The sequence below is a fragment of the Pseudocercospora fijiensis genome, assembly GCF_000340215.1.
Source record: "Pseudocercospora fijiensis CIRAD86 unplaced genomic scaffold MYCFIscaffold_6, whole genome shotgun sequence".
Taxonomy (NCBI): Eukaryota; Fungi; Ascomycota; class Dothideomycetes; order Mycosphaerellales; family Mycosphaerellaceae; genus Pseudocercospora; species Pseudocercospora fijiensis.
The window spans coordinates 1,465,214-1,490,528 of NW_006921537.1; the positions used below are offsets into that span (position 1 = coordinate 1,465,214).

Here is a 25,315-nt window from a genome sequence, read left to right on the forward strand (position 1 = left end):
ATCCAGGGCAGCCTCATCCTCATTCATCCATCACATAGAAAATCATTAACTCGAGCCTGATCTTCAACTTTGCTCTACGCCATACACACACCTTTCCCAACCCTACGTACACTTCGCACAAGCCCCCAGATCCCTCTTAACAACCTTAGTCTCAGGCCGAATATCAAAATCAAAAATATCAATCGGCAAGCCCAAAGTCGTACAAGCATTCGGAATATCCACAATTCCCGCAATATGACCTTGCACAGGCGCACAAGACAAAAGCAAATAGATTTGATAATCATCATATCCGTATCGTCGAAGGTATTCGATGACTGAGAAAAAAAAATCCACCGTGTCAGCATCACGATATTGTCTCGCTTTCTACTGTACTCACCTCTCAAACAAGTCTGCCGATAAGCAACCGTCGCATCCAAATAATGCTGCTTCCCATTCGAATCCACACTGAACCCCTCGAAATATATATACCTACCCGGACCAAACTGCGGTTCCACAGGACCAGGGATATAAATCGGACTCTTGAGACCCATCTCCGCCATCCCATTCTTGATGACGGAAAATTTGATCGTAATGACACCCGCGATTTCAATGGCTCCGCAGAAAGAAATCTCACCATCGCCCTGACTGAAATGCAAGTCTCCGACGCTGAACTTGGCACCTTTGACGTGCACGGGAAGGTAGACTTTGCTGCCACGGGAAAGATTCTTGATATCGCAATTGCCACCGTGTTCGGGACGACCGGGAATCGTGCGTGCGCCTTCCCTTCCGACTTTTTCTTTGAGCTCCCCAGAATGCGCTCCGACATGGACATTCTTCCTCGCAGAGTTCTTCGGTGCTAATTATCAGTTCACGGATCAAGTTACTCCAAACCACGTAGCCTGCATTACTACACTAAAGCTCATTATCCTGGTCTCCAACGAAGCCCGTACCGAAGTTATCCGAATCGTTAAGTATAACAGCATCTTCCTTCTCTTTACCCGTACCCTTCTTTGCTCGTTTCTCTCTTATCTTATTAACCTTCGTACCGAAGGATCTTAGAGCCGTATTGCCTAGCTCTTCTTTGTCTAATATCTAATGCTCGATCTGTACGCTATAAGAGTAGTATCGAACTATTCTTACTTTGCGCTTCTAGCCTACCCGATTCTCCCTCGTCTTCGCCTATTTACTTGCTACGAGGTTCTAGTTAAGGTCGGCTATAAGCAACAAGTTCGCTTCGACTATATTATAGCTACGCTTAGCTACGCTTATAGAGTAGACGAGAATGTCTACGCCCGACGTCTAGGAGCGATTAAACTCTACGATTAATTCTATTCGCTAGCTAGCGTCCTTAGGTACCCTAGAGTTAAAAAGCTGCGAATTTAGACTAGCCTTCTTGTACGCCTAGATAGAAGTGTTAGTATATTACTTTAATTCTTATTTACGAAGGTAGAGCTTACTAGATTAATAGTATAAGCTACTGCGTTAGAATAGCTTATTACTACGGCCTTCTGGCCCTTATTATCTTTAACGGTGTTGGCCGTCTGCTTCTTAAGCTCCGAGATAATGTCCTTAATACGTAGGCTTTCTATAAGCTCGTTAAGGAAGTAAGTGTATAGGTCCTTATCGGGCTTAAAAAGCTAGCCGAAAGACTTAATCTCCTTTATCGTAAAGTCTATTTCCTACTCCTTAGTAGATAACGGCGCGTAGCCTTTACGCTCTAGATTATTGTTCCTTGCCTTAATGAACTTGTTAAGGGCCTTGCTATAGTTCTTCCGTACCTAGTCGCTTATCTGAGTCGGCAAGGTAAAGCCGCGCTTATCTTTAGATAGCAGAGTCGATAGGGTAGTTCTAATTCGTGTCCTATAAGAGCCGAGGAAAAATTGCTACTACGCTTTGCCCTTGCCGTTAATCTTTCCTATACGGATCTTCTAGTTAATGCTCCGCTTTAGCTTTTCTACCTAATTATTCAATTCGTTAATTATATCCTAAGGTAGCTTAATATTCTTTAGCTCCTTATCTATATTATCTAATAGTCGCATCTTCTATTAGGGTTTTTTTACGTTGAACGGCTAGACCGTTTTGTATGTCCGCAGTATAAGAAACTCCCTTAATACTAGCATAAGTAAGTCGGCTATTAGGGTGTTAGGTTCCTTAATAGAACCCTTTTTCTAAGGCTCTCCGCTTAAAGCTTTCTCGTAGCGACCGATAATCCTCTTAAAGCCCTCGCCTAGAGGCTTACTTCTAAACTCGTTCTATGCTTCAAAGTCCTTCTAGTAGCTAGGTTCGGATCGCCCCCTATTATTACGGCGAGCTAAGGCGTCGAAGACTCTAAACTATTCAATTATCGGCTTCTACGTTCTAGCAATTAGGGTACCTATTACGAAATACACCGCACATTTCGTATTATAGTTTACGCTTAGCTTGCGAAGCGTACTTATACTATTCGTATATATTCTATGCTCCTCGTTAGCCTCGTCTATTGCGATAGCTCTAACTAGAAGAGTGTTATAGGACGCAGTTCTCTACTCGGTCGAGCCGTTTGCGTAAGGCTCGCCTAGTTAGGTCCTCTTATACTATACGCTCTTAACAGAGCAGTTCTAGCTCTCGTAGAATACGTACAAACGACCCTTTAGCACGAATACGAGCTTCTTATATAGACCGAGAGGCGCCTTAGTAATAATTAGATTTTGCGTAGAGCCCGGATAGCTAACTCCTTTCCGGTACTTATCTACCTTAGGAGTAGCGACGCGATTAGGCCTAAAGCCTATTACGTCTGCCCTTTTTAGGATCTTAATACTATCTATTTCCTGTTTCGTATTGTTTATATTAGGCGGGTTGAAGTTGTATAGTTTAATACCTAGCTCCTTAAAGTCCGTATAAGCGAGGAATTTCTTAATAGTATCGGGTTTTAAACCGGTAGTTAGGCATAGAACTATAATGCCCTTGCGAAGCCTAAACCTACGCTATAAGTCGCGCTGCTCGCATCTATAGGGGATAGAGAACTTGTTCGTAGATAGGCATTTAAGTTGCGAATTTTCCGTATCCTATAGAAGGTGTTTCTCTGCATTATCTCTGTTTTTAGCGTAGTCTTCAAGTATATCGGTAATCTGCTTATAAAAAACGAAGATTATAAGTTGCTCTATAGTCTTGCCGAGACCTATAATGTCGCCTAAGATTCCTCCGGCTTCTCGAGTATGCTACGGTCGGTAGAATATAAGCTAAGCAGCTCCGAACACTTAGTAGGCGTATAGCTTTGTCTTAAAGCCTATTAGAGCGATAGGTGTTTCGGGATCTATAAAAAGATTAGGCGATAGGCGTAGATAGAGGCAGATACGTTTAACGTGCTCGTACGTTATCTGCTCTAGCTCGGTAGTATAACTCTAATTAAGATCCCCTAACTAGGTTTGCTTAATACGGTCGAGGAGCTATTAATAGGTTTAACTTAGAATATACGGGGTCGACTCTACCTACTCCTCTAGGTCGTCCGGCTCCGGAGTATCCGTATCTATATTAACGATAGGCCTAGCGCGTCTAGCAGTCCTACTATCTCTCACAGGCTCCGATTTAGTATTAGAGTCGCGCCGCCTAGTATAAGTATAAGGATCCCGTATACGTTTACTACTACCTAATCCTCTTCGGTTTCTCGTTAGACTATTACTAAGACCCCTACTTAATCTATATATTTGTATCGACTTGTTATTTATAGAACGCTAAGAACCTAAAGCATTTAGATAACTTTCTAGAGGAGTAAAGATCCTACGTAAAGCTGCCGGCGCGGTAGTGTCTACAGTCGACTCTTAACTATTTTCCTTAAGTCTAGAACCTTAAGGCTTCTCTTAAGGATTCTCTTAAGCATTCTTTTAAGCATTCTCTTAATGATTCTCTTAATGATTCTCTTAATAATTCTCTTAATAATTCTCTTAAGGCGTAGAGGGCACGGCTAGAGCATTCGGCGCGGTAGCGTCTACAGTCGACCCTTAACTATTTTCCTTAAGTCTAGAACCTTTAGGATTCTCTTAAGCATTCTCTTAAGCATTCTCTTAAGCATTCTCTTAAGCATTCTCTTAAGCATTCTCTTAAGCGTTCTCTTAAGCATTCTCTTAAGCATTCTCTTAAGCATTCTCTTAAGTATTCTCTTAAGCCGTAGAGGGCACGGCTAGAGCATTCGGCGCGGTAGCGTTTCTAGTCGACGTATAACTATATACATTAAGTCTAGAACCTTGAGCCTACTATAGAGATACCGGCGTAGGGGTAGGCGGTAACTTAGGATCTCTAAGCCGAATCCTAGGTAGAGCTATACTAAATAGAAAGAGGGGCTTATCTATAGGCGACAGTGTCGATACCCTCGAGGATAGAGGGATACTAACTACGGCGCTACGTAGGAGTTAGCTAGATTAGAGACCTAGCCGCTATCGGCGCTGCTTATAACGACGTTACTATATCTATAGGCTAAATAGCAGCTTCTCTCTTAGCTATAAGTCTTCCGACTCTACCGAAGCTCTAGCAGTTATAGCGATTAGACTGCTCGTATTCGTTTTCCGCTTCTTCTCGATATGCCTATTAATATCTCGACCGAATATCGCGCGAGCCTTATTCTCGAATTTCTTCTCTACCTACTCGACAAAATCCGGCTCGTATTCTTATAGCTCTATTTAGTAGCCGATAAATAGTAGTATTTCAATACTCCCCGTACCGTATCTGCCGGCTGCGCTATATTTAGTAACGGCGGCTTCGAACTCACCGTTATCGGTAATCTTATTCGTATCGTCCTCGCCTAGGTTTACTACTGCTATTACTATGTTTAACTAGCTGCGGATGTTAAACTTAGACTCTAACTAATCCTCTAGGAGGTTATACGACAAATTTGCGTATAACGATCGAAGATTATAGTTATATACAAATTTCTTTAGAGTCGTAGAGGGCGCTTGCCTAAGACATCCTACTAGTAGTATCGAAAATAATTAGCCGAATAGCTATACGACAAGTACTATATCTAACCGATCGACTGCGGTTAGCGTAATAGTATAGGTATTCCTAGCCTAGGGCGTCTTAAGTCTTCTAGTAGGTGCAGCGAATATAGATCCCGGCTGCTATATTTAGAAGTTTCGACGAGTAGCAAAGTCTTAACTACCCTAATCCTAGACGGTGTCTACATCCCCGCCGCTAGGGTTTGCTTCTATTAGAAGGACTTTACTTGCCGCCTAATTATTTAATGTTGTCTTTAATGCGCTTAGTAGCAATATTACGGGTCTCGAGCGGCGACTAGATAATAGCGTAGGTGTTTAAGTAGGCTCGCGCTTCCGCGCATCCTTATTAGTCTATTATTGCTTAATAAAGACAGACTACCCTTTACGGATTAAAGATTCCGATACATCTATACTAATAGCGCTACTTAGGTAGCGGAGGTAGAATTCTACGGCGGCGCGATGCTGCTCCTTCTTATTGTTATTATCCTTCTAAGAGCCCTAATTTCTTATATAGCGATTGAGAATTTTCTGCTCGTCCTTAAGCTTGCCGTCTAGGAGACCCTACTATTCGTAGACGTAACGCTTTGCCTTGCTATTTCCTACTATATAGTCGCTATAATTTGCGGCTAGCGCGTCGTTATTAGGAACAAATAGCTATACGACGAGTGTATCGATTTCGTTATCTATAAAGTTATAGCGCTAAGGTGTTAGAGCTAGTAGCGGCGTAGCGGGCGCCGATATAGCGGCGGCGGCCGTAGTATGCGGTTGTTAAAGCGAAGGTATTATGCGGTTATTAAAGCGAAGGCATTCTACGGTTGTTTTGAGTTTCTAAATTAGCGAGGTAAGCTTTCGTCAATTTAGTATCTACGTAAGTGAAGCCGCTGCGAGACCGTTTGCTTAGTAATAGGGGTTCGCATTGCATATGCGCGCTAGTAGGACCCTAATCTATTACTACTAGCTGCTCCCTACCTGTTATTAAATACCCTCCCTTATACTACTAAGAACTATTGCGAATCTATACTAACTATAGCTGCAAGTAGTTTAGCCCTTTAATGTTACTCCTTACCCTTTATAAATAGCAAGTCTACCTCGCAATTAGTCTTTTTATGTTTTCTACATCCTATAAACGTTAAAGCAGCACCCCTTATAAAACCGTAGACCCTTAACTTATCGGTAGACAATCGTGCAAGGTTAACACTACATCCTCTATCGCAAAACAATGCTTTGCGATTATAGATTGCTCTTTTATCCGACATAATATAATCAATAACTATATATCGAATAAATACTAGGCGATTTCCTTTAAAGTCGCAGCCCTCCTCGCGGTACTCGAGGTAGTCTAGTCTACGCTATAGAACAATTAGGTTGAATTGCGTATAGACTTTATTGCGTTAATGATCTCCTGTCTATAATAGGTCTAGACAGGGAGGGTTATAGCGATAGTCCTTTCCTTTACTAGAGCGACCCTTTCTACTATAATAGAACTTCCGATCTAAGTTTTCGCCGTAATCCTCTCTCTTAATATAGAATAGATTTCTACAAGATTGGTTCCTATATAGGTGTAATTGCTTACAATAGTCCTAGATCTCTTTAGCTGTATATAGGGACAGCCCCGATTAGATCACCTTAAATATCGGAGCGGTTAGTAAGTAAAAACTGCTATAAATGCATTTTAGGTCGAGCGGCTATAGATAGAAGTTATATAACGCAAACACTGCGTGATTGCCTATAGCACGGCGTGCAACGGCTGTCCCGTCCCGCTTAAGTAGTAGCATATAGCCAAATTCGTAATAGAAGGTTTGGATCTTTTCGAAGTCGGCCTCTATAATCGTATGCTCTCTACGCTATTACAGATTGAGGCCTAGATTAGTAAAGTATTGCTAGACGAAGCTTCTATAGCGCTATTATACGATGTCTTGCGAGAACATCTATATTATACACTTCGATTTGTTTACGATTATCGCGAAGTTATCCGCGTATATCTCGCCTAGCGCTAATGTATCAATCTGCTTACGTCGCTCGTGCTATAGAGAATGTTCCGTAGGTGTAGTAATTGTAGCGACACTATCCCCCTTAGCCTAATTGCTATACGCCTTTAGATTAGAGCGATAAGCTTACGTAGGTACAATTAATGCCCGAGCGAGTGCTTAAGCGACTATATCGGATAATGCTTAAGTAGACTAACGCCCGCCTATAGTAGTACGATTACGACTAGGAGCGATAGGCACGCTCGTCGGCATATCTAGTATATTACTAGCTATAGTAGATGTTCTATAAGTAGGTTAAAAGGGTTTTACTACGGGCTTTCGTATTAGCCTTTGTAGTAGCTTCTACGGCGGGGTTTCCTAGGTCTAATCTAGCGAGCTCCGTAGAATCTCTAGCTAGGTACTATAGTTAGACGAGGCTATAATGCCTAGGATATTAGGTAGAAGTGTTAATAGGCTCTGTATCTCGTATATTACAAATCTCTTCTACTTCTTTGTAGGGTATATCTGCAATTCGCCCTAAATCTCTATATCGCGTTTCGTACCTCGTATATCTATATAAGATTGCTGCTGCTTTAGGCGTAGAATATAAGACTAGTTATTATTTCGAACTCTTGTGTTAGCTTGTAGTCTGCCGCTAAGTTGCTTAGTGTTAATGTTAGCGGTATATGTATCTTAGGGCAGCCTAGGAGTCGTAGATTCTAGGCTATTATTAGCAACTAGAGCAACTCCCGTAAGATAGATAAGATCCTCTCTCGTTGTTCTTACTCTCCCGTACCTTCGGAGTACTCTTATAGCGGATACAAAATTCGATAGCGAGAATTCGGCGGTATAGTTGTACTTTAAGAGCCTCGTAAGCTCGCTAAGCTATACGTGCTTGTCCTTGCATCGCTCTAAGATATCGATGATTGTATATATAAGAGCTATAGCGGGGGTACGTTTTGTTATTAGAGAGGCTATATCGGAGCCCCGATATAACTCTATATTAGGTCGAGGTAGAGAGACGGGCTCCGTATCGTCTAGCGATCGCTTCGGCTACTAACCGTAAGTAGATACTAGAGAGTCTCTACTATGTATACTAATATCGCGGCGTCTGTTATTATAAGAACTTAGTGTATAGGTAATCTAAGAGGGGCCATCTCGCTCTCTAGATGTTGTATAGTAAGCAGCTAACGTACTGCCTTAAGGAGCATTAGGATCTTAACGAGCATTAGGATCTTAACGAGCATTAAAGTCTTAACTAGTATCAAAGTCTAGAGGAGCATTAAAGCCTAGAGGAGCTAGCAAATCTTAACCGGCATTAAAGTCTTAACCGGCATTAAAGTCTTAACTAGCATTAAAGTCTAGAGGAGCTAGCAAATCTTGACCGGCATTAAAGTCTTAACCGGCATTAAAGTCTTAACTAGCATTAAAATCTAGAGGAGCTAGCAAATCTTTACCGGTATTAAAGTCTTAACCGGCATTAAAGTCTTAACTAGCATTAAAGTCTAGAGGAGCTAGCAAATCTTAACCGGCATTAAAGTCTTAACTAGTATTAAAGTCTAGAGGAGCTAGCAAATCGTAACGAGCATTAAAGTCTTAACTAGCTGCTAAACGTCGAGGAAGCTACGAATATCGAGGAGCTAATAAGTCTTAAGGAGCATTAAAGTCTTAACTAGCTACTAAACGTCGAGGAGGCTACAAATATCGAGGAGCTAATAAGTCTTAAGGAGTAGTAAAGTCTTAGGAGTGCTCTAAATTTTAGTAGCGCTTCGACTACTAGAGAGGAAGCTGCTCTTTTCTCGCCGGTCTTAGCGCCTACTCTATTCTAGACGGTCTCGGCGCCTACTATTTTGTCGACGGCCTCGGCTCCTACTCTTCCTCTTCTTCGGTATCGAAGCCGTACTATTCTAGGTATTCTTCTACTACCGTAGTACTAATATTCTTACGAATAGATACGCCGAAGTTTGTATTACGTAACTAAGTAGGCTAAGAAGGTTCTAACTCTTAAGCTCGTTGCTTTAGTTCGGTAGATAGAGGTAGCGTATTACCCTATACGTCGATAGCAAGGCTAGTCTTCCGTATATTAGTAAGCGGTATACTAACTACTAGGTACTACTAACCTTCTTTCCGCTAGTACGTATGCTTCCCGTTTATAACGTGCGTAACTTTGTAGTAGCTTTCGAAAGTAACTCCTTAAGGTATTTAAGGCTCGCGAACTCATCCTTTAGATCGTCGTAACGTGCTAACTAAATTCTACTATCGATCTATTACGCGAGTTCTGTTTCTATAAGTAGGTACTAACTAGTACTAGGAATGTGCTGTCCGTAGGCTCTAACTTGCTCTCGGAGCTTAGCGATGTCCTACGCGAGCTAATAGCTACGGATTAAACGACGTCTCGTTAATCTCCTCTAGCTCGCAAACGGCGTAGAAGTCATTATCGGTAGTTGCGGTTGTAATCCTCCGAAGAATCAGTTTAGAGATTCGTACCTAGTAATACTACTAGCGGCGGAGTGCACGAAGTCTAATTACGATTCTGCTTAGTTTAGTGTAATTATCCGAGGTGTATCTACTTACGCTTGCCTTATTGTCTATTGCCGCCGCCGCTATTGCCTCTATTTTTAGATTACTACTAAAAGTCCTGCTATTAAATAGCCGCCGCAGTCTTCTAGTAAGAATCGCCGGTCGTTAGTAAATACGCCTACTTACTAGTTACTAGGTTATAAATTTATAATATATCGATTAGCGGCGACTACTATAGTATATATTATCGTAGGTCTAATAGCTACGGTATAGGCACATTCGCGACGACTATTAAATAGTAAAGACCGCTTAGTATAGTAGGCGTAAATAGAAGGCGCTATTAGTAAAAGACTTAGTATATAACGTCTATTAAACTACCGTCGTCTAAGGAATATATACTATATTAAAAGTGCTGTCGTCTACGTCGTATGTATTCTAAAGTACTAAGTTAGTAACCTATATAGGCTTAAATTGCGATAGTAGAGGTAGCTTAAGCGATAGCGGAGAATAATAGTAACTATTTCTATACTAATTAGTATAGAGACTAGTCGCTATATACTCTATTATACGTTAGGTCGCTACGTCTAGCGTAAATAGGCCCCTTACTAGCGGCGGTCGTTATAGGTAGTAAGGTTATTACTATAGGTAGACTATCTCTTAAATGCGACTACTAATCGATAGTAATACGCCTATACCTAGATTAACCTACGCCTACTATATAGCAAATAAGATACTATCTTTATATCGCTACTAATAATACTAGAGATACTATAATAGCTATACTATCGCTAATAGGCGTATATATCTAGTATAATACTACCTAGTAGTATCGTCTCGATAGGCTAGTAATATCTAGTATAATACTATCTAGCAATATCGTCTCGATAGGCTAATAATAGGCACGCTAGTACTAATATTTCCGCCCTCCTAGCCTTCTAATAGTAGTCGTAAGTAATATTCCTAGTAAAACTATAAATTAGAAGATAGCGGTCCTTTAGTATAGTACTAGTAATACTACTAACTTTCTCGTTATTACTATCTTTAATAGGATTATTACTATCTATAAGCTACTCGCTATAAGTCTTCGTCGAGCTAATATTACTACTAAAGCCTTTAGGGTCGAAGAAACGGTTAGTATAGCAATCTACCTACTTCGCGGTTATACTATCGCCTAGAATCTCTTAATTATATAGTTATACTAGGTATAGCGATATAGCTAGTACTACTACTTCTAATAGAAGTACTAGTTATTAGAAGTAGTAGTATATATCGGGGAGTTAGTTAAAATGTGCTTATAGGCGGCTACGCGTACCTACTAAGTGCGAGCGAAGCTTTCGCACTCCGTAGAGCTAATAGAATGCCGCTGTCGTTATCGTGTTAATTACTTTTGCTAGCGTAGTTTGCTAGAGATGTGCTTAATCGACTAGAATATAGTTATTTTAAGTTAGGCTTAGGCTGCCTATTGTCGGCGCGTAGTACTGCTATCGTTACCGTACTTTGTTATTATTGTCTAGAAGTCGCGTAAAAATTAATGCCTAAGGGTAACTGTGTAGGATTCAGCTAATTAGACAATCGCATTCTAGAATCCGGGGAGTTATATAGTAGCTAAACAGTATATTAAACTACTAGCGAGCGAGACTGCTATAGTAGTGCGAGCTTCGCTTGCAATTAAGTTGTAGCTAATATCGTATCTAGTTTAGAAGACCTAAATTAGCCCTCTTCTAAGCTAGTTAATATTGCTTAGTAATAGCCGTTTAAAGGTAGTATAGAAGTTTATAGAAGCGCTTATAATAGTACTATAAAATAGCTATTATAATATAGTAGTATAGTAGTACTATATTCTAGGTATAGGCTGCCCTAAGGTATGCCTAGTCGTAGTATAGGACGAAATTCTATAAATATTAAAGTTTAAGTATAGGAAAATTAAATAAAATATAGCTAGTATAGAGTAGCTTAATTAATATATACTTTTTAATATTAGTTAATCTAAGATTAAAGCTATAGCAGATAGATTTCAAATTATTGTAAGGATGTACTAAAAGTATAAAGGGGTTTGTTATTAGAAACGTCGGGCCGCGGTAGTCGCACTGCTACTTGCGCGCTTCCGTTCCCGCCTCCGCTCCCGCTAATACCTTTCTTTCTTTCCTTCTTCCTCGCCCCGAATACTGTCTATATAGCACTCGACTCCTTATAGATCTTGCTAAAAGTCGTGCCTAGCACGCTTAAATTATGCCCTGTATATGCCCGCCTAACTCCTTATAGATCTCGCTAATAGAAGAAGTCGTACCTAGCACGCTTAAATCATGCCCTATATATGCCCGCTTAACTCCTTATAGATCTCGCTAATAGAAGAAGTCGTACCTAGCACGCTTAAATTATGCCCTATATGTACCCGCCTAACTCCTTATAGATCTCGCTAATAGAAGAAGTCGTGCCTAGCACGCTTAAATCATGCCCTATATATGCCCGCCTAACTCCTTATAGATCTCGCTAATAGAAGAAGTCGTGCCTAGCACGCTTAAATTATGCCCTATATATGCCCGCCTAACTCCTCGTAGATCTTGCGTAGGCCGCGCGAACAGTAGGCACCTTTACGCGGTACGCGGTGTAAGTAGCGAAAGCGAAACTAAGACCTACTAGCCTATATAGCGAATATAGCTTCCGTATTTACTCGGAGTTACATTAGCAAAAATCTCAAAAATTGGACCCTTAAAGTTCTTGGACCTTTAAAGTTCTTAGACCCTTAAAGTTCTTAGACCCTTAAAGTTCTTAACCCTCAAAATTCTAGACCCTTAAAATTCTAGACCCTTAAAGTTCTTAACCCTCAAAGTTCTTAACCCTTTAAAGTTCTTAACCCTTCAAAGTTCTTAGACCTTCAAAGTTCTTAGACCTTCAAAGTTCTTAGACCTTTAAAGTTCTTAGACCTTTAAAGTTCTTAGACCCTTAAAATTCTAGACCCTTAAAGTTCTTAACCCTTAAAATTCTAAACCCTTAAAGTTCTAGACCCTTAAAGTTCTTAACCCTTAAAGTTCTTAACCCTTAAAGTTCTTAACCCTTAAAGTTCTTAAACCTTTAAAGTTCTTAGACCCTTAAAGTTCTTAACCCTTAAAGTTCTTAGACCCTCAAAATTCTAGACCCTTAAAATTCTAGACCTTCAAAATTCTTAACCTTCAAAGTTCTTAGACCTTTAAAGTTCTTAGACCCTTAAAGTTCTTAGACCCTTAAAGATCTTAACCTTTATAGCCTTGCCTCGTATATTGCTCTATAACGGAAGACCGAGACTAGCAGGACTAAGGGCACGCAAAGTATATAGAAAAATGAAGGTCGCTTGCCTAGTATAGACGATTAAACGCGTACGCTAGATAGTCGAGGCATACGAATCGGTGGTTACCGTGCTAACGGATTACGCGGCAACTGTTAGAATTGTAAACTAAACTGCTCTAACATCGTTATCGGTAGACAAGCTTAATAACCGGCTAACGAGATCTTTACAATACCTCTCCCTATTCCTACTAAAGGTAGTCTATAAGCTAGGACGAGAGCACATCGTGCTAGACGCCTTATTACGTTTAGAAACGAACGATAATCATCTGCTAGAGGGCGACGTATTCGAAGAACTAGTCTATAGCTTATATACTCTCAACTCAATTATAATACGTATAACAATAGTTAAGGTCCGCTACAATTATCGGGTTCGCTTAGATTACGTTACGAACACGCCTAGCTATATATACAGAGTAGACGAGAATGTCTACGCCCGACGTCTAGGACCGATTAAACTCTGCGATTATTTGTAATCGCTAGTTAGTATCCTTCGGTACCCTAGAGTTGAAAAGCTGCGACTTTAGACTAGCCTTCTTGTACGCCTAGATAGAAGTGTTAGTATATTGCTTTAGCGCTTGTTTACGAACGTAGAGCTTACTAGATCGATAGTGTAAGCTACTGTATTAGAATAGCTTATTACTATAGCCTTGCGGCCCTTATTATCTTCAACGGTATTAGCCGTCTACTTCTTAAGCTCCGAGATAATGTCCTTAATACGTAGGCTTTCTATAATCTCGTTAAGGGAGTAAGTATATAGGTCCTTTTTAGGCTTGCTTAGCTAGCCGAAAGAATCAATCTCCTTTATCGTAAATTCTGTTTCCTGCTTCTTAGCAGACAATAGCGCGTAGCCTTGCTTCTTTATCTCTTCGTTCTTGTCCTTAAGGAACTTCTTAAGGCCCTTGTTATAGTTCGCCCGCACCTAGTCGCTTATGCGAGTCGCTAAGGTAAGGCCGCCCTTATCTTTAGATAGCAGAGTCGATAGGATAGTTTTGTTTCCGGCTCTGCTAGAGCTATAGGAATTTGATTCTTCTAAAACCCCTAGTAATGTTTATTTCTAAATCGATCCCCGGGCAATGTTTCACTCTAGCTTCTGCGTCCGTATAGTTAGTTTATCGATAATATCTCGACGCAGCTAGGTGTTTACAAGGTCCTCCGCTACATCCTCTAAGGGTTACTTCTTCTATTAGGGTTTTGTTGCGTTAGATAGCTAGGCCGATTTGTATATCCGTAGTATAAGAAGGTCCCTTAACACTAGTATATATAATTTGGCTATAAGGATTTTAGGTTCCTTAAGGGAATTATTTTCTCTAAGGCTCTCCGCCTAAAGCTTTCTCGTAGCGACCGATTATCCTCTTAAAGCCCTCGCCTAGAGTCTTACCTCTAAACTCGTTATATGCTTTAACTTCTTTTCCTAGGTAGGGATCTTAGACTCTCCTTATTGCTATAACGACCTAATATATCGAAGACTCTAAACTGTTTAATAATCGGCTTCTATATTCTAGCGATTAGGGCGTCTATAACGAAGTACACCGCATATTTCGTATTATAGTTTCCGCTTAGCTTGCGAAGCGTACTTATACTATTCGTATACATTCCAAATTCCTCGTTAGCCTCGTCTGCTACGATAGCTATAACTAGAGGAGCGTTGCACATCGCGGGTTTATATTCGGTCGAGCTATTTGCGTAAGGCCTGCCTTCTTAGGTCCCTTCGTACTATACGGTCGTAATAGAGAAATTCCAGTTCTAGTAGAATACGTAGAAACGACCCTTTAGTACGAATGCGAGCTTCTTCTATAGACCGAGAGGCGCCTTAGTAATAATTGGATTTGCGTAGAGCCCGGCTAGTTAATTCCTTTCGGGTACTTATCCACTTTAGGAGTAGTAACGCGATTAGGCCTAAAGCGTATTACGTCTGCCTTTTAAGGATCCTAATACTATCTATTTCCCGCCTCGTATTATCTATATTAGGCGGGCCGAAGCCGTATAGTCTAATGCCTAGCTCCTCGAAGTCCGTATAAGTAAGGAATTTCCCTATAGCGTCGGGTTTTAATACGACAGTTAGGCATATAGCTACAATGCCTCTGCGAAGCCTAAAACTACGCTATAGGTCGCGCTGCTTATATCTATAGGGGATAGAGAACTTATACGTAGATAGGCATTGCGAACTTTCTATACCCGGTATAGGGTATGCCTCTCTGTTATTTTCTTCCAATCGTAGTCTTTAAGTATATCGGCAATCTGTTTATAGAAAACGAAGACTACAAGTTGCTCTATAGTCTTGCCGAGACCTATTATGTCGCCTAAGATTCCCTAGGCTTCTCGAGTATACTACGGTCGGCAGAACACAAGCTAAGCAGCTTCCGGCATATACTAGGCGCATAGCTTTACCTCGAAGCCTAGTAGGGGAATACGTATATACAGATATACGAAAAGATGCGGTACTAATTGTAGGCATAGGCAGATGTGTTTAATATGCGGTCCCTTTATCTGCTCTAGCCTCGTAGTATAACTATAATTAAGGTCCGACGACTAGGTTTGCTTAATACGGTCGAGGAGCTATTAATAGGTGTAACTTAGAACAAAAGGCTTAGGGCTACGTCCGAACCGTCAACCTATAAAGTAAACTTAGGCGAAGTGCGTCTAGCAGTCTTGCTATTGCTTAGACGTTCCTAGTCTATATTAGAGTCGCGCCGCCTAGTACGAGCATTAGGATCTCGTATACATTTACTAGTATCTAACCCTCGTCCGTTTCTCGTTAGACTATTATTAAGACCTTTACTTAATCTATACAGTTGCATCGACATATTATCTATAGAACGCTAAGAACCTAAAGGATTTAGATAACTTTCTCGGGGAGTAACGATCCTAGGCAAAGCTCCCGGCGCGGCAGTGTCTATAGTCGACTCTTAACTATTTTCCTTAAGTCTAGAACCTTGAGGATTCTCTTAAGCATTCTTTTAAGGATTCTCTTAAGCATTCTCTTAAGGATTCTCTTAAGGATTCTCTTAAGGCGTAGAGGGTACGGCTAGAGCATTCGATGCGGCAGTGTTTGTAGTCGACTTATAACTATTTACATTAAGTCTAGAACCTTAAGGATTCTCTTAAGGATTCTCTTAAGCATTCTTTTAAGCATTCTCTTAAGCATTCTCTTAAGCATTCTCTTAAGCATTCTCTTAAGCATTCTCTTAAGGTATAGAAGGCACGGCTAGAGCATTCGGCGCGGTAGCGTCTATAGTCGACGTATAACTGTTTGTATTAAGTCTAGAACCTTGAGCCTGCTATAAAGATACCGGCGTAGGGGTAGGCGGTAACTCAAGATCTCTAAGCTTAACAACCTTCGGTAGAACTCTACCGAATAGAATAGGAGGCTTATCGTTAAGCGACGGTATCGATACCCTCGATTACGAGCCGGTATACTGCTATCGTAAAGCTTGCGATCTCTCTAGACTAAATAGCAGCTTCTCTCTTAGCTATAAGTCTTCCGACTCTACTAAAGGTATAGCAGTTATAGCGACTAGACTGCTCGCATTTATTTTCCGCTTCTTCTCGATATACCTATTAATGTCTCGACTAAATGTCGCGCGAGCCTTATTATCGAATTTCTTACTTGTCTACTCGATAAAATCTATCTCGTATTCTTATAGCTCCGCCTCCTAACCGATAAACAATAGAATTTCAATACCCGCGGCGCCGTATCTGCCGGCTATACTATATTTAGTGACGGCGGCTTCGAACTTACCGTTATCGGTAATTTTATTCGTATCGTTCTCGCCTAGGTTTACTGCTGCAATTACGATGTCTAACTAGTCGGTAATGTAAAACTTAGACTCTAACTAACACCGGAGGCTGTTATACGACAGATTAGCGTATAGCGATCTACGATTATACAAAGGTATAAATGTCTTAGGAGTCGTAGAAGGCGCTTACCTAAGATTTGCTACTTCTAGCATCGCAAATAGTCTATAGAATAGCTATGCGACAAGTACTATATCTAGCCGATCGACTACGGCTAGCGTAGTAGTATAGGTATTCCTAGCCTAGTGCGTCTTGTGTCTTCTAATAGATGCAGTAAACATTAATCTTATTTATAGTATTAGGATTTTTCGACTAGTAGCAAAGTCTCGACTACCCTAATCCTAGACGCTATCTATATCCCCGCCGCTAGGGTTTGCTTCTGTTAGAAGGACTTTACTCGCCGCCTTATTGTTTGATATTGTCTTTAATGCGCTCGCTAGCAATATTGTAGGTCTTAGGCGGCGGCTAGACGATAGCGTAGGTATTTAGGTAGGCTCGCGCTTAAGTATATCTTTAGGGCCTGCCTATTGCTTAATAAAGATAGACTACCCTTTGCGGATATCGAATTACGATACACCTAGACTAATAGCGCTGCTTAGGTAGCGGAGGCAAAATTCTACGGCGGCGCGATACTGCTCCTTCTTATTATTGTTATCCTTCTAAGGGCCCTAATTTCTTATATAGCGATTAAGGACTTTCGCTTCCTTTGTAGGCTTGTTTTGCTAACCTATAGAATCCTATTAGCTATAAGCGTATATAATGCTTTGTTATGCCATTTCCTACTATATAGTCGGAATGATTTGCGGGTAGCGCGTCGTTATAGGGAACAAATAACTATACGACGAGTATGTCGACATCGTTATATATAAAGTAACGGCGCTAAGGTGTTGCAGCTAGTAGCGGCGTAACAGTATCCTAATTAGAGCTACTAACGTATAAGAAGCTACGACTAAAAGTTCTTGCCCTACCTAACTTTTACTTTAAATTTTTACTTAAAGTTTCTTTCGCCTTACTTAAAACTTTTACTTAAAGTTTCTTTCGCCTTACTTAAAACTTTTACTTAAGGTTTTTCGCCTTACTTAAAACTTTTACTTAAGGTTTTTCCCCTTACTTAAAACTTGTACTTAAAGTTTCTTTCGCCTTACTCAAAACTTTTACTTAAGGCTTTTTCTCCTTACTTAAACCTTTTACTTAAGGTTTTTTCCCCTTACTTAAAACTTTCGCTTAAGTTTTTTTCTTTCGCCTTACTACTAAGGACCACTACGAACAGATCCTAATTATAACTATAAGCATTTTAGACTATTAATGTTACTCCTTACCCTCTCTAAATACTAAGTCTACCTCGCAATTAAGCTCTCGATGTTTTCTATATATACTAGTAGTACGTGTTATAAAGTGCTTCCTTAACTGCTTAGTAGACAATTGTGCAAGGTTAATACTGCATCCTCTATCGTATAACAATGCTTTACAATTATATATTGCTCTTTTATCCGACATAATGTAATCAAGAACTATATATCTAATAAATGCTAGCCGATCTCCTTTAAAGTCGCAGCCCTCCTCTCGGCACTCGAGATAGTCTAGTCTACGCTATGCAATAAGAAGGTTTATCTGCGTATAGGCATTGTTGCGTTCCTTATCCCCTATATATAATAGGTCTAGATAGGGAGGGTTATAGCGATAGTCCTTTCCTTTACGAGAGCGACCCTTTCTACTATAATAGAACTTCCGATCCAAGTTTTCGCTGCGACCCTCTCTTACAATGTAGAATAGATTCCAATCGTAACCGTTCCTATAGAGGTATAAAGAGATATGTTGAAAATGCGACAAATGTATATTAGATTAAGTAACTATAGCTAGAAAGCATACTACGAATATAGTTGCTACCTATAGCTTGAAATGTAGGTAGAGGCTTCCCCGTTCGCTTTTAATAGTAGTATACAACTAAATTCGTAATAGAAGGTTTAGATCTTTTCGAAGTCGGCATCCGTAATCGTATGCTTACTACGATATTGCAGATTAAGGCCCAATCTAGAGAAGGTAATATCCGATGTACTATACCTATAGAGCGCGGTACTAGGAGGGATAGACGGGTCGCTAATTCATATCTTCGCCGAGGAGCGTTGTATTATCTATAGAGGGTACGAAGAGCCTCGCAGTGTAATTACGCCGCTCGTACTATCGAGAATGTTCCGTTAGTGTAGTAATTATAGCGACACTATCGCCCCTAGCCCGGTCCTAGTGCATCTTTTGTTTAGAGTAGTAAGCTTGTATAGATGCAATTAATACCCGAGCGGATACCCGAGCGGCTGCGCCGAATAATAGTTAAGCGGACTAATCCCCGCCGATAGTAATACGATTACGGCTAGGAGCGATGCACAAGCTTGTTAGCACATCTAGTATACTACTAACTATAGCAGATGTTCTATAAGCAGTTTGAAAGGCTTTTATTATAGGCTTTCGTATTAGCCTCCGCGGCGGAGGTTATAGGACTCTAAAGATATAAGGGTTGGTTATAGACTGCTCTAAGTTTTTTATTAACGGAAGAATATAGGTAGCTCTATAGAGAGAGGAAGTATGTAGGCCGCGATTATTGTCGTTATGCGGCTAGGATAGGGATAACAGACTTACGTCGTAAAGCTAATCCTAGATAGCGCTATCCTATTTGTGCTTCTTTGTAGGAGGTGTCTGCAATTCGCTACGAGTGCCTATATCGCGTTTCGTACCTCGTGCCTTTATATAAGAATACTACTGCTTTAGGCGTAGAATGTAAGACTAGTTATAATTTCGAACTCTTATACTAGCTTGTAGTCTACCGCTAACTTGCTCGGCGTTTATATTAGCGATGCGTAGTCTCTAGAATAACGGGGGCGGCTAGAATTTTGGACTGTCCCGCAAATCTAGGGCGACTTCTAGTGCCGGTAATAGATAAGGCTTTAGGTCCTTTGTCTAGCGACTACGTAGTGTTATTCTATAATTAGGATCGATGCCTCTAGTATTGTCTAATAATAAACTAGAGGGACTTTCGCGGCTTAATAGCTCTATAACTTCATCTAAGCTAGACGGTCTAATAGGCTTAGTATCTGTAATCGTGCGTATAAGAGCTACTACGGGTTGACATTTTGTTCTTAGGGCGGTTATATCGGAACCAAGATATAACTCTATATTAGGTCGAGTTGGGGAGACGGGTTCTATACCGTCTAGCGATCGCTTCGGCTACTAACCGTAAGCAGATACTAGAGAGGGTCCGTTACGAGAACGAGAGGTAAATAGTAGGCGTCGAGGGATTTTATCTCGCACCGCAGATCTTAGAAGGTAAGCAGCTAACGTACTACCGTAAGGAGTTAGCAAATCTTAACGAGCATTAAAGTCTTAACGAGCATCGGAATCCTAACTAGCATCAAAGTCTAGAGGAGCAGGCAAATCTCGAGGAGGCTGCAAATCTTAACGGGATACTAAACGTCGAGGAAGCTACAAACCTTAAGCAGCTAGCAAATCTTAACGAGCATTAAAGTCTTAACTAGTATTAAAGTCTAGAGGAGCTAGCAAATCTTAACGAGCATTAAAGTCTTAACTAGCTACTAAACGTCGAGGAGGCTACAAATGTCGAGGAGCGGGCAAATCTTAACGAGTATTAAAGTCTTAACTAGCATCAAAGTCTAGAGGAGCTAGCAAATCTTAACGAGTATTAAAGTCTTAACTAGCTGCTAAACGTCGAGGAGGCTACAAATATCGAGGAGCTAATAAGTCTTAAGGAGTATTAAAGTCTTAACTAGCTACTAAATGTCGAAGAGGCTACAAATATCGAGGAGCTAATAAGTCTTAACGAGCATTAAAGTCTTAACTAGCTACTAAACGTCGAGGAGGCTATAAATGTCGAGGAGCTAATAAGTCTTAAGGAGCAGTAAAGTCTTAGGAGTGCTCTAAATTTTAGTAGCGCTTCGACTACTAAAGAGGAAGCTGCTCTTTTCTCGCCGGTCTTAGCGCCTACTCTATTCTAGATAGTCTCGGCGCCTACTGTTTTGTTAACGGCCTCGGCTCCTACTCTTCCTCTTCCTCGGTACTAGGCCCGTACTATTCTAGGTATTCTTCTGCTACCGCAGTACTAATATTCTTACGAATAGGTGCGCTAAAGTTTATATTACGTAACTAAGTAGGCTAGGCAGGTTCTAACTCTTAAGCTCGTTGCTTTAGTTCGGTAGATAGAGGTAGCGGATTGCCCTATACGTCGGTAGCAGGCCTAGTCTTCCGTATATTAGTAAACGGGTATGCTAACTACTAAGTACTACTAACCTTCTTTCCGCTAGTACGTATACTTCCCGTCTGCGACGTGCGTAACTTCGTAGTAGCTTTCGAGAGTAATTACTCTAGAGCCTTAATATAACTATTAGTGTCCTTAAACTAACCGGCCTTATTCTAATTATTTCGGTAGCGTGCAACCTCGCGCTAGTTGCGTTATAGAATTGGAACGTTAAGGTTGAATAACTGTTCTTCGAGGTTGTCTATTTATTGCTTTAGGCGGTCGGCCTTTGCCCTCTAGCGCTCCTTTATCCGTCGATTGACTGTAGCTTAGTCTCCTACTATCGCGAGCAGTCGTTAGGGGTTGTGCGTAGGGTAGTATTAAAGATCTGCAACAGCTGTAGATAGTATGCTTAGCGTTTCTGTTATGCGGGGTTTCAATCCTAAGCAGCACGCATACCGCGCTTTATTATTCTTAGCGTGTATTTGCGCGCTAATTATTTAGTTCACACGCAGCCCCTTTATATACGGTTTAGAAGATTATTTTAGAGCCTAGGTATTACTAGTAACCTCTTATTTCCTCTCTATTTAGGAGTTTTATAGTAATAATAGTAATTATTAGAATACGCTCTATAGGGTAGAGATAGATATAATTTTAGTATATAAGATAATTAACTCTTAGTTAGTTTCTAGCCGAGGAAACTATATATATTAATAGTTATAATCTATAGTAGGATCGATAGTATCTATAGTAGGGTCGATACTAACTATATCTAAACTATAATAGTAATAAAGTTAATACTATAATATTCGTAAGAATATAAATAGGAGGGATAGAGATATATCTAGACCTTACTAGAGTAACGTATCTTACAGTAGTTACGGTTACGACGCTAGTATAATATATTAATAGTAAATATTTATTAAATAGTAAAAAGAGGTAATAGTATAAAAACAAGGTCGTAATATAAGTATTATAGTTCGAAATATAGTTTGTAAAGTATAATGTCTTATATTATATCTATCTAGCTATAAGAGGAAGTATATACCTATAGTAGGTAGCTAGGTATTCCCTTCCTTTTATAGCTTTATAATAAAATCCCCTAGTCGCGAAATATCCGCGACTACGTAGACTATACTTATAATAGACTTATAATACTATCGTATTTTCGTATTACTAATTATACTAGATAGACTAACTATATTATCGTCTACTATAGAGTCTCTATCTAAGTCTTAATAGCTTATATATTACACGTTGCCTACTCGGCTATAAAAGCCTATAATAGAGTTATTTTAGGTTACTAAGTCTAAGCCTTTAGTAGCTGCCTAGCGCTCTAGGAATTTAATAGTATACTTCCTATACTCGACGTATAGGGCGTTAAAGGCGTCGGTAATAAATATACTAATATAGGCGTAGTCTTCCTCTAATTCTAACTAGATCGACTTAGCGAGTATAACTATAATATCTATAAGGAAGTCGTAGGTAAGTCCGAGGGCCTAGCCTTCTAGTAGCTCCTATATCGATCGAATAGCGGCTTTCTCGGAATTAGCCTTAGTATTAGTATATCGGATCGCGTTTATCGCCTATAGTAGATATAAAGTCGAGTAGTCCGCGTCTTACTTAACCGTACTATCTAAGTTCTAGAAATAAGAGAGCGACGGTATATAGTTAATAACGTCGTCTAGGTTAGGGATCCTACTAGGTAAGTACCGGGATAAGGTAGAATTTATCCTTTAGTATTTCGAACGCCTTATCCTACTCCTCTCTCTAAAAGAATAGAGTACCTTTCCTAGTAAGCGCGGTTAATAGTATAGAGATCCTATAGTAGTTCGGTACGAATATATAGTAGTAGTTTGTAAATCCTAAGAATCGATAAACTTCCTTCTAGGTCTTAGGTACTACCTATTTTTATACGGCTTCTATCTTTTTAGGGTCGGCTAATATCTCTCCTCTATTAGCGTAGATAATAAACCCTAGATACTTAATCTTTTTCTAGGCGAGCTCGCTTTTTTTTAAATCTAGATAAAGGCCTCTATCCTAAAGCTTCTTAAGAACGGTCCTTGCCTTATAGAAATAGTCTTCCCTTATACCGCTCGAGTAGATTACTATATCGTCTATATATACTAACGCGAAATCGTCTAGATACTTCTATAGAAGAGTATTAATATACTATTAAAGGTTACTAGGGCGCCGGACAAACTAAAAGGGTATACTAACTACTCGAATAAACTAAGCCTAGTACGGAAGGCCGTTTTATACTCGTATCCTTTTACTATCCTTATCTTATAAAAGGCCGAGACTACGTTAACCTTATTTAACTATTAGGCTTCCGTTAGGTTCCTTATAGTATCTAGGATTAAAGAGAGGGGATATCTATTATATTTTATAAGAGCGTTAAGCGCCCTATAGTTATAGTAGAACCGGAGTCTATCTCTAGGTTTCTTAATAAATAGTATAGGCGCTGCCGCTTCGGAGTTCGCGGGCCTTATAAATCCCTTCTATAAGAGCTCGTCGCGTAATATTCGTAAGACTAGGAGCTCTTATTTTAATATACTATAAAGCGGTCCCTAGGGGAGCTATAGTTAGGACCTATCTAGTTTTTTACAAAGTTCTATTATATAATCGATACCGGGATAGTAAGGCGCTAACTTATCGGCTTCTCTTTAATAAAATAGCGTAGCTATATCGCAAACCTAAGGAGGTAGTTTTTTCTTTAGCTCCTCGATCGTCGGATATTCCTTCGTTTTTAGAGCCTTTTTAATATCCTCGGCAATTATCGTAGTAACTAGGCTTCTTATAGCGTTAATCGTAGCGATATTTCTATACTTATTAAATTCTCGGTAATAGCGCCTCTCTTCGACCTAATACTAAGCCCTTACGTAATAGTACTATCGCTTCTTAGGCGCGGCCGCGCGGTTCTAACCTTATTATATACCGTCTAGCTTAAGTATAGTAAGTAGCCGTAGTAGTAGGATTAATAACGATATTCTATCCTAGTATCTATCGAGTAGGTAGTAGAGCGTATAGACTAGAGGGCGCTAGAATTAGTATTAGAATTAGTATTAGAATTAGTATTAGAATTAGTATTAGAATTAGTATTAGAATTAGTATTAGAATTAGTATTAGAATTAGTATTAGAATTAGAATAGCGCTAGAATTAGCATTAATAGGATCCTTCTTTACTACCTTCGAGATGCCTAGTTAAGTTGCTTCTACGAGAGCTAGCCTAGTTAAGTTACCTCTATAAGAGCTAGTTAAGTTGCTTCTACGAGAGCTAGTTAAGTTGCCTCTACGAGACTACGAGAGCTAGTTAAGTTGCTTCTACGAGAGTTGCTTCTACGAGTATAGGCCTAGTACTAGTACTAGTACTAGAATTAGTATTTAATAAAGTCCTTCCTTACTACCCTTCTATTATATCTTTATAAGCTCGCTAAGTAGGCTCTTCTATTATGTCCTTATAGACTTGCCCTCGTAGTTAATTATATTAAATTAGCTATTAACGCGCTTACCGAAAAGGGCTTATAAATAGTCGTAGATATCGATAGTTATAGATATCGATAGTTATAGATATCGTAGTCGTAGGTATCGTAGTCGTAGGTATCGTAGTCGTAGGTATCGTAGTTAAGCTATATCTAATACGATAACGACGGCCGCCTTAGGTACTAAGAACTGCCTCCGAAATCTAAGAAGTTACTAATACTAGCGATACTAGCGATACTAGTACTATACTTATTATACCGTAGCTATTAGTACTATAATATATGTGGCGGGAAGAGCAGTGGATGCCTTCAAAGTCCCAGATTGCTTTGGCGGGTTTGGGGTAGTATTCGTCGAGGAAGCCGCCGCCGTTTTCTTTGGCGAAGACGCCTGTGAAGCCCCAAGGTTGGCGGTCGAGGGGTTGGACATCTTGGATGTCGACGAGGAGGATGTCGCCTGGCTCGGCAGTCTCGACTTCGAATGGTCCGGTTAGGTAGTGGATCTTGGTGAGGTCGACGTCTCGCATGTCGTCTGCGGAGTCATTGTTGCCTATCTGTCCGCCCGTCCAATCTACACATTCAATTTTCACCGTCTCGCCATTCTTGATCTCGCCGATGGTAGGGACTGGTAGACTTGGTCAGCTCGTAGGTCTTGGTGAGGTTCATTGACCTTGGTGGGCAGAATAAGGTGAGGCTCACTGTCGGGATGCCATCGATTCTATTCCCTGCGTTAGTGACATGGTCATCAAGGTGATGTTTGAAACCTCACATGTAAATATGGAAGTGTCCCAGCTTCTTTGTCAAGCTCGACTTGAGCTGCGTAGCGGATTGGATCTTTGCCCATTTTGGCTGGCTGTTCTGATTCTGCGAGATGTACACTGCAGTCGATGCCGACGGGAGTATGGAGAGGCTACACAAGCGATCGAACAACGAGTACCTACCTTTTATTTGGTTCACCGTCATCACCTAGACAATCGTTCCTGGAAGCGGGGCTATCGAACGAGCTTCTCATGTAGGCTTAGGTGCTGTGCACGGTCGACCGCA

The 25,315-nt window shown here is 40.4% G+C and overlaps 1 protein-coding gene across 1 annotated transcript; it reads right to left on the bottom strand.

The window, feature by feature from the left end:
- Positions 1-102: 102 nt before the first annotated feature.
- MYCFIDRAFT_140268 (uncharacterized protein) lies at positions 103-25,115 on the bottom strand (the record flags this gene model as incomplete). The annotated part of the gene is made up of 6 exons (XM_007930115.1): positions 103-314; positions 377-827; positions 17,885-17,997; positions 24,525-24,896; positions 24,971-24,989; positions 25,041-25,115. The coding sequence occupies 6 exons, from the start codon at positions 25,113-25,115 to the stop codon at positions 103-105; spliced, it is 1,242 nt and encodes a 413-aa protein (XP_007928306.1).
- Positions 25,116-25,315: the final 200 nt, after the last annotated feature.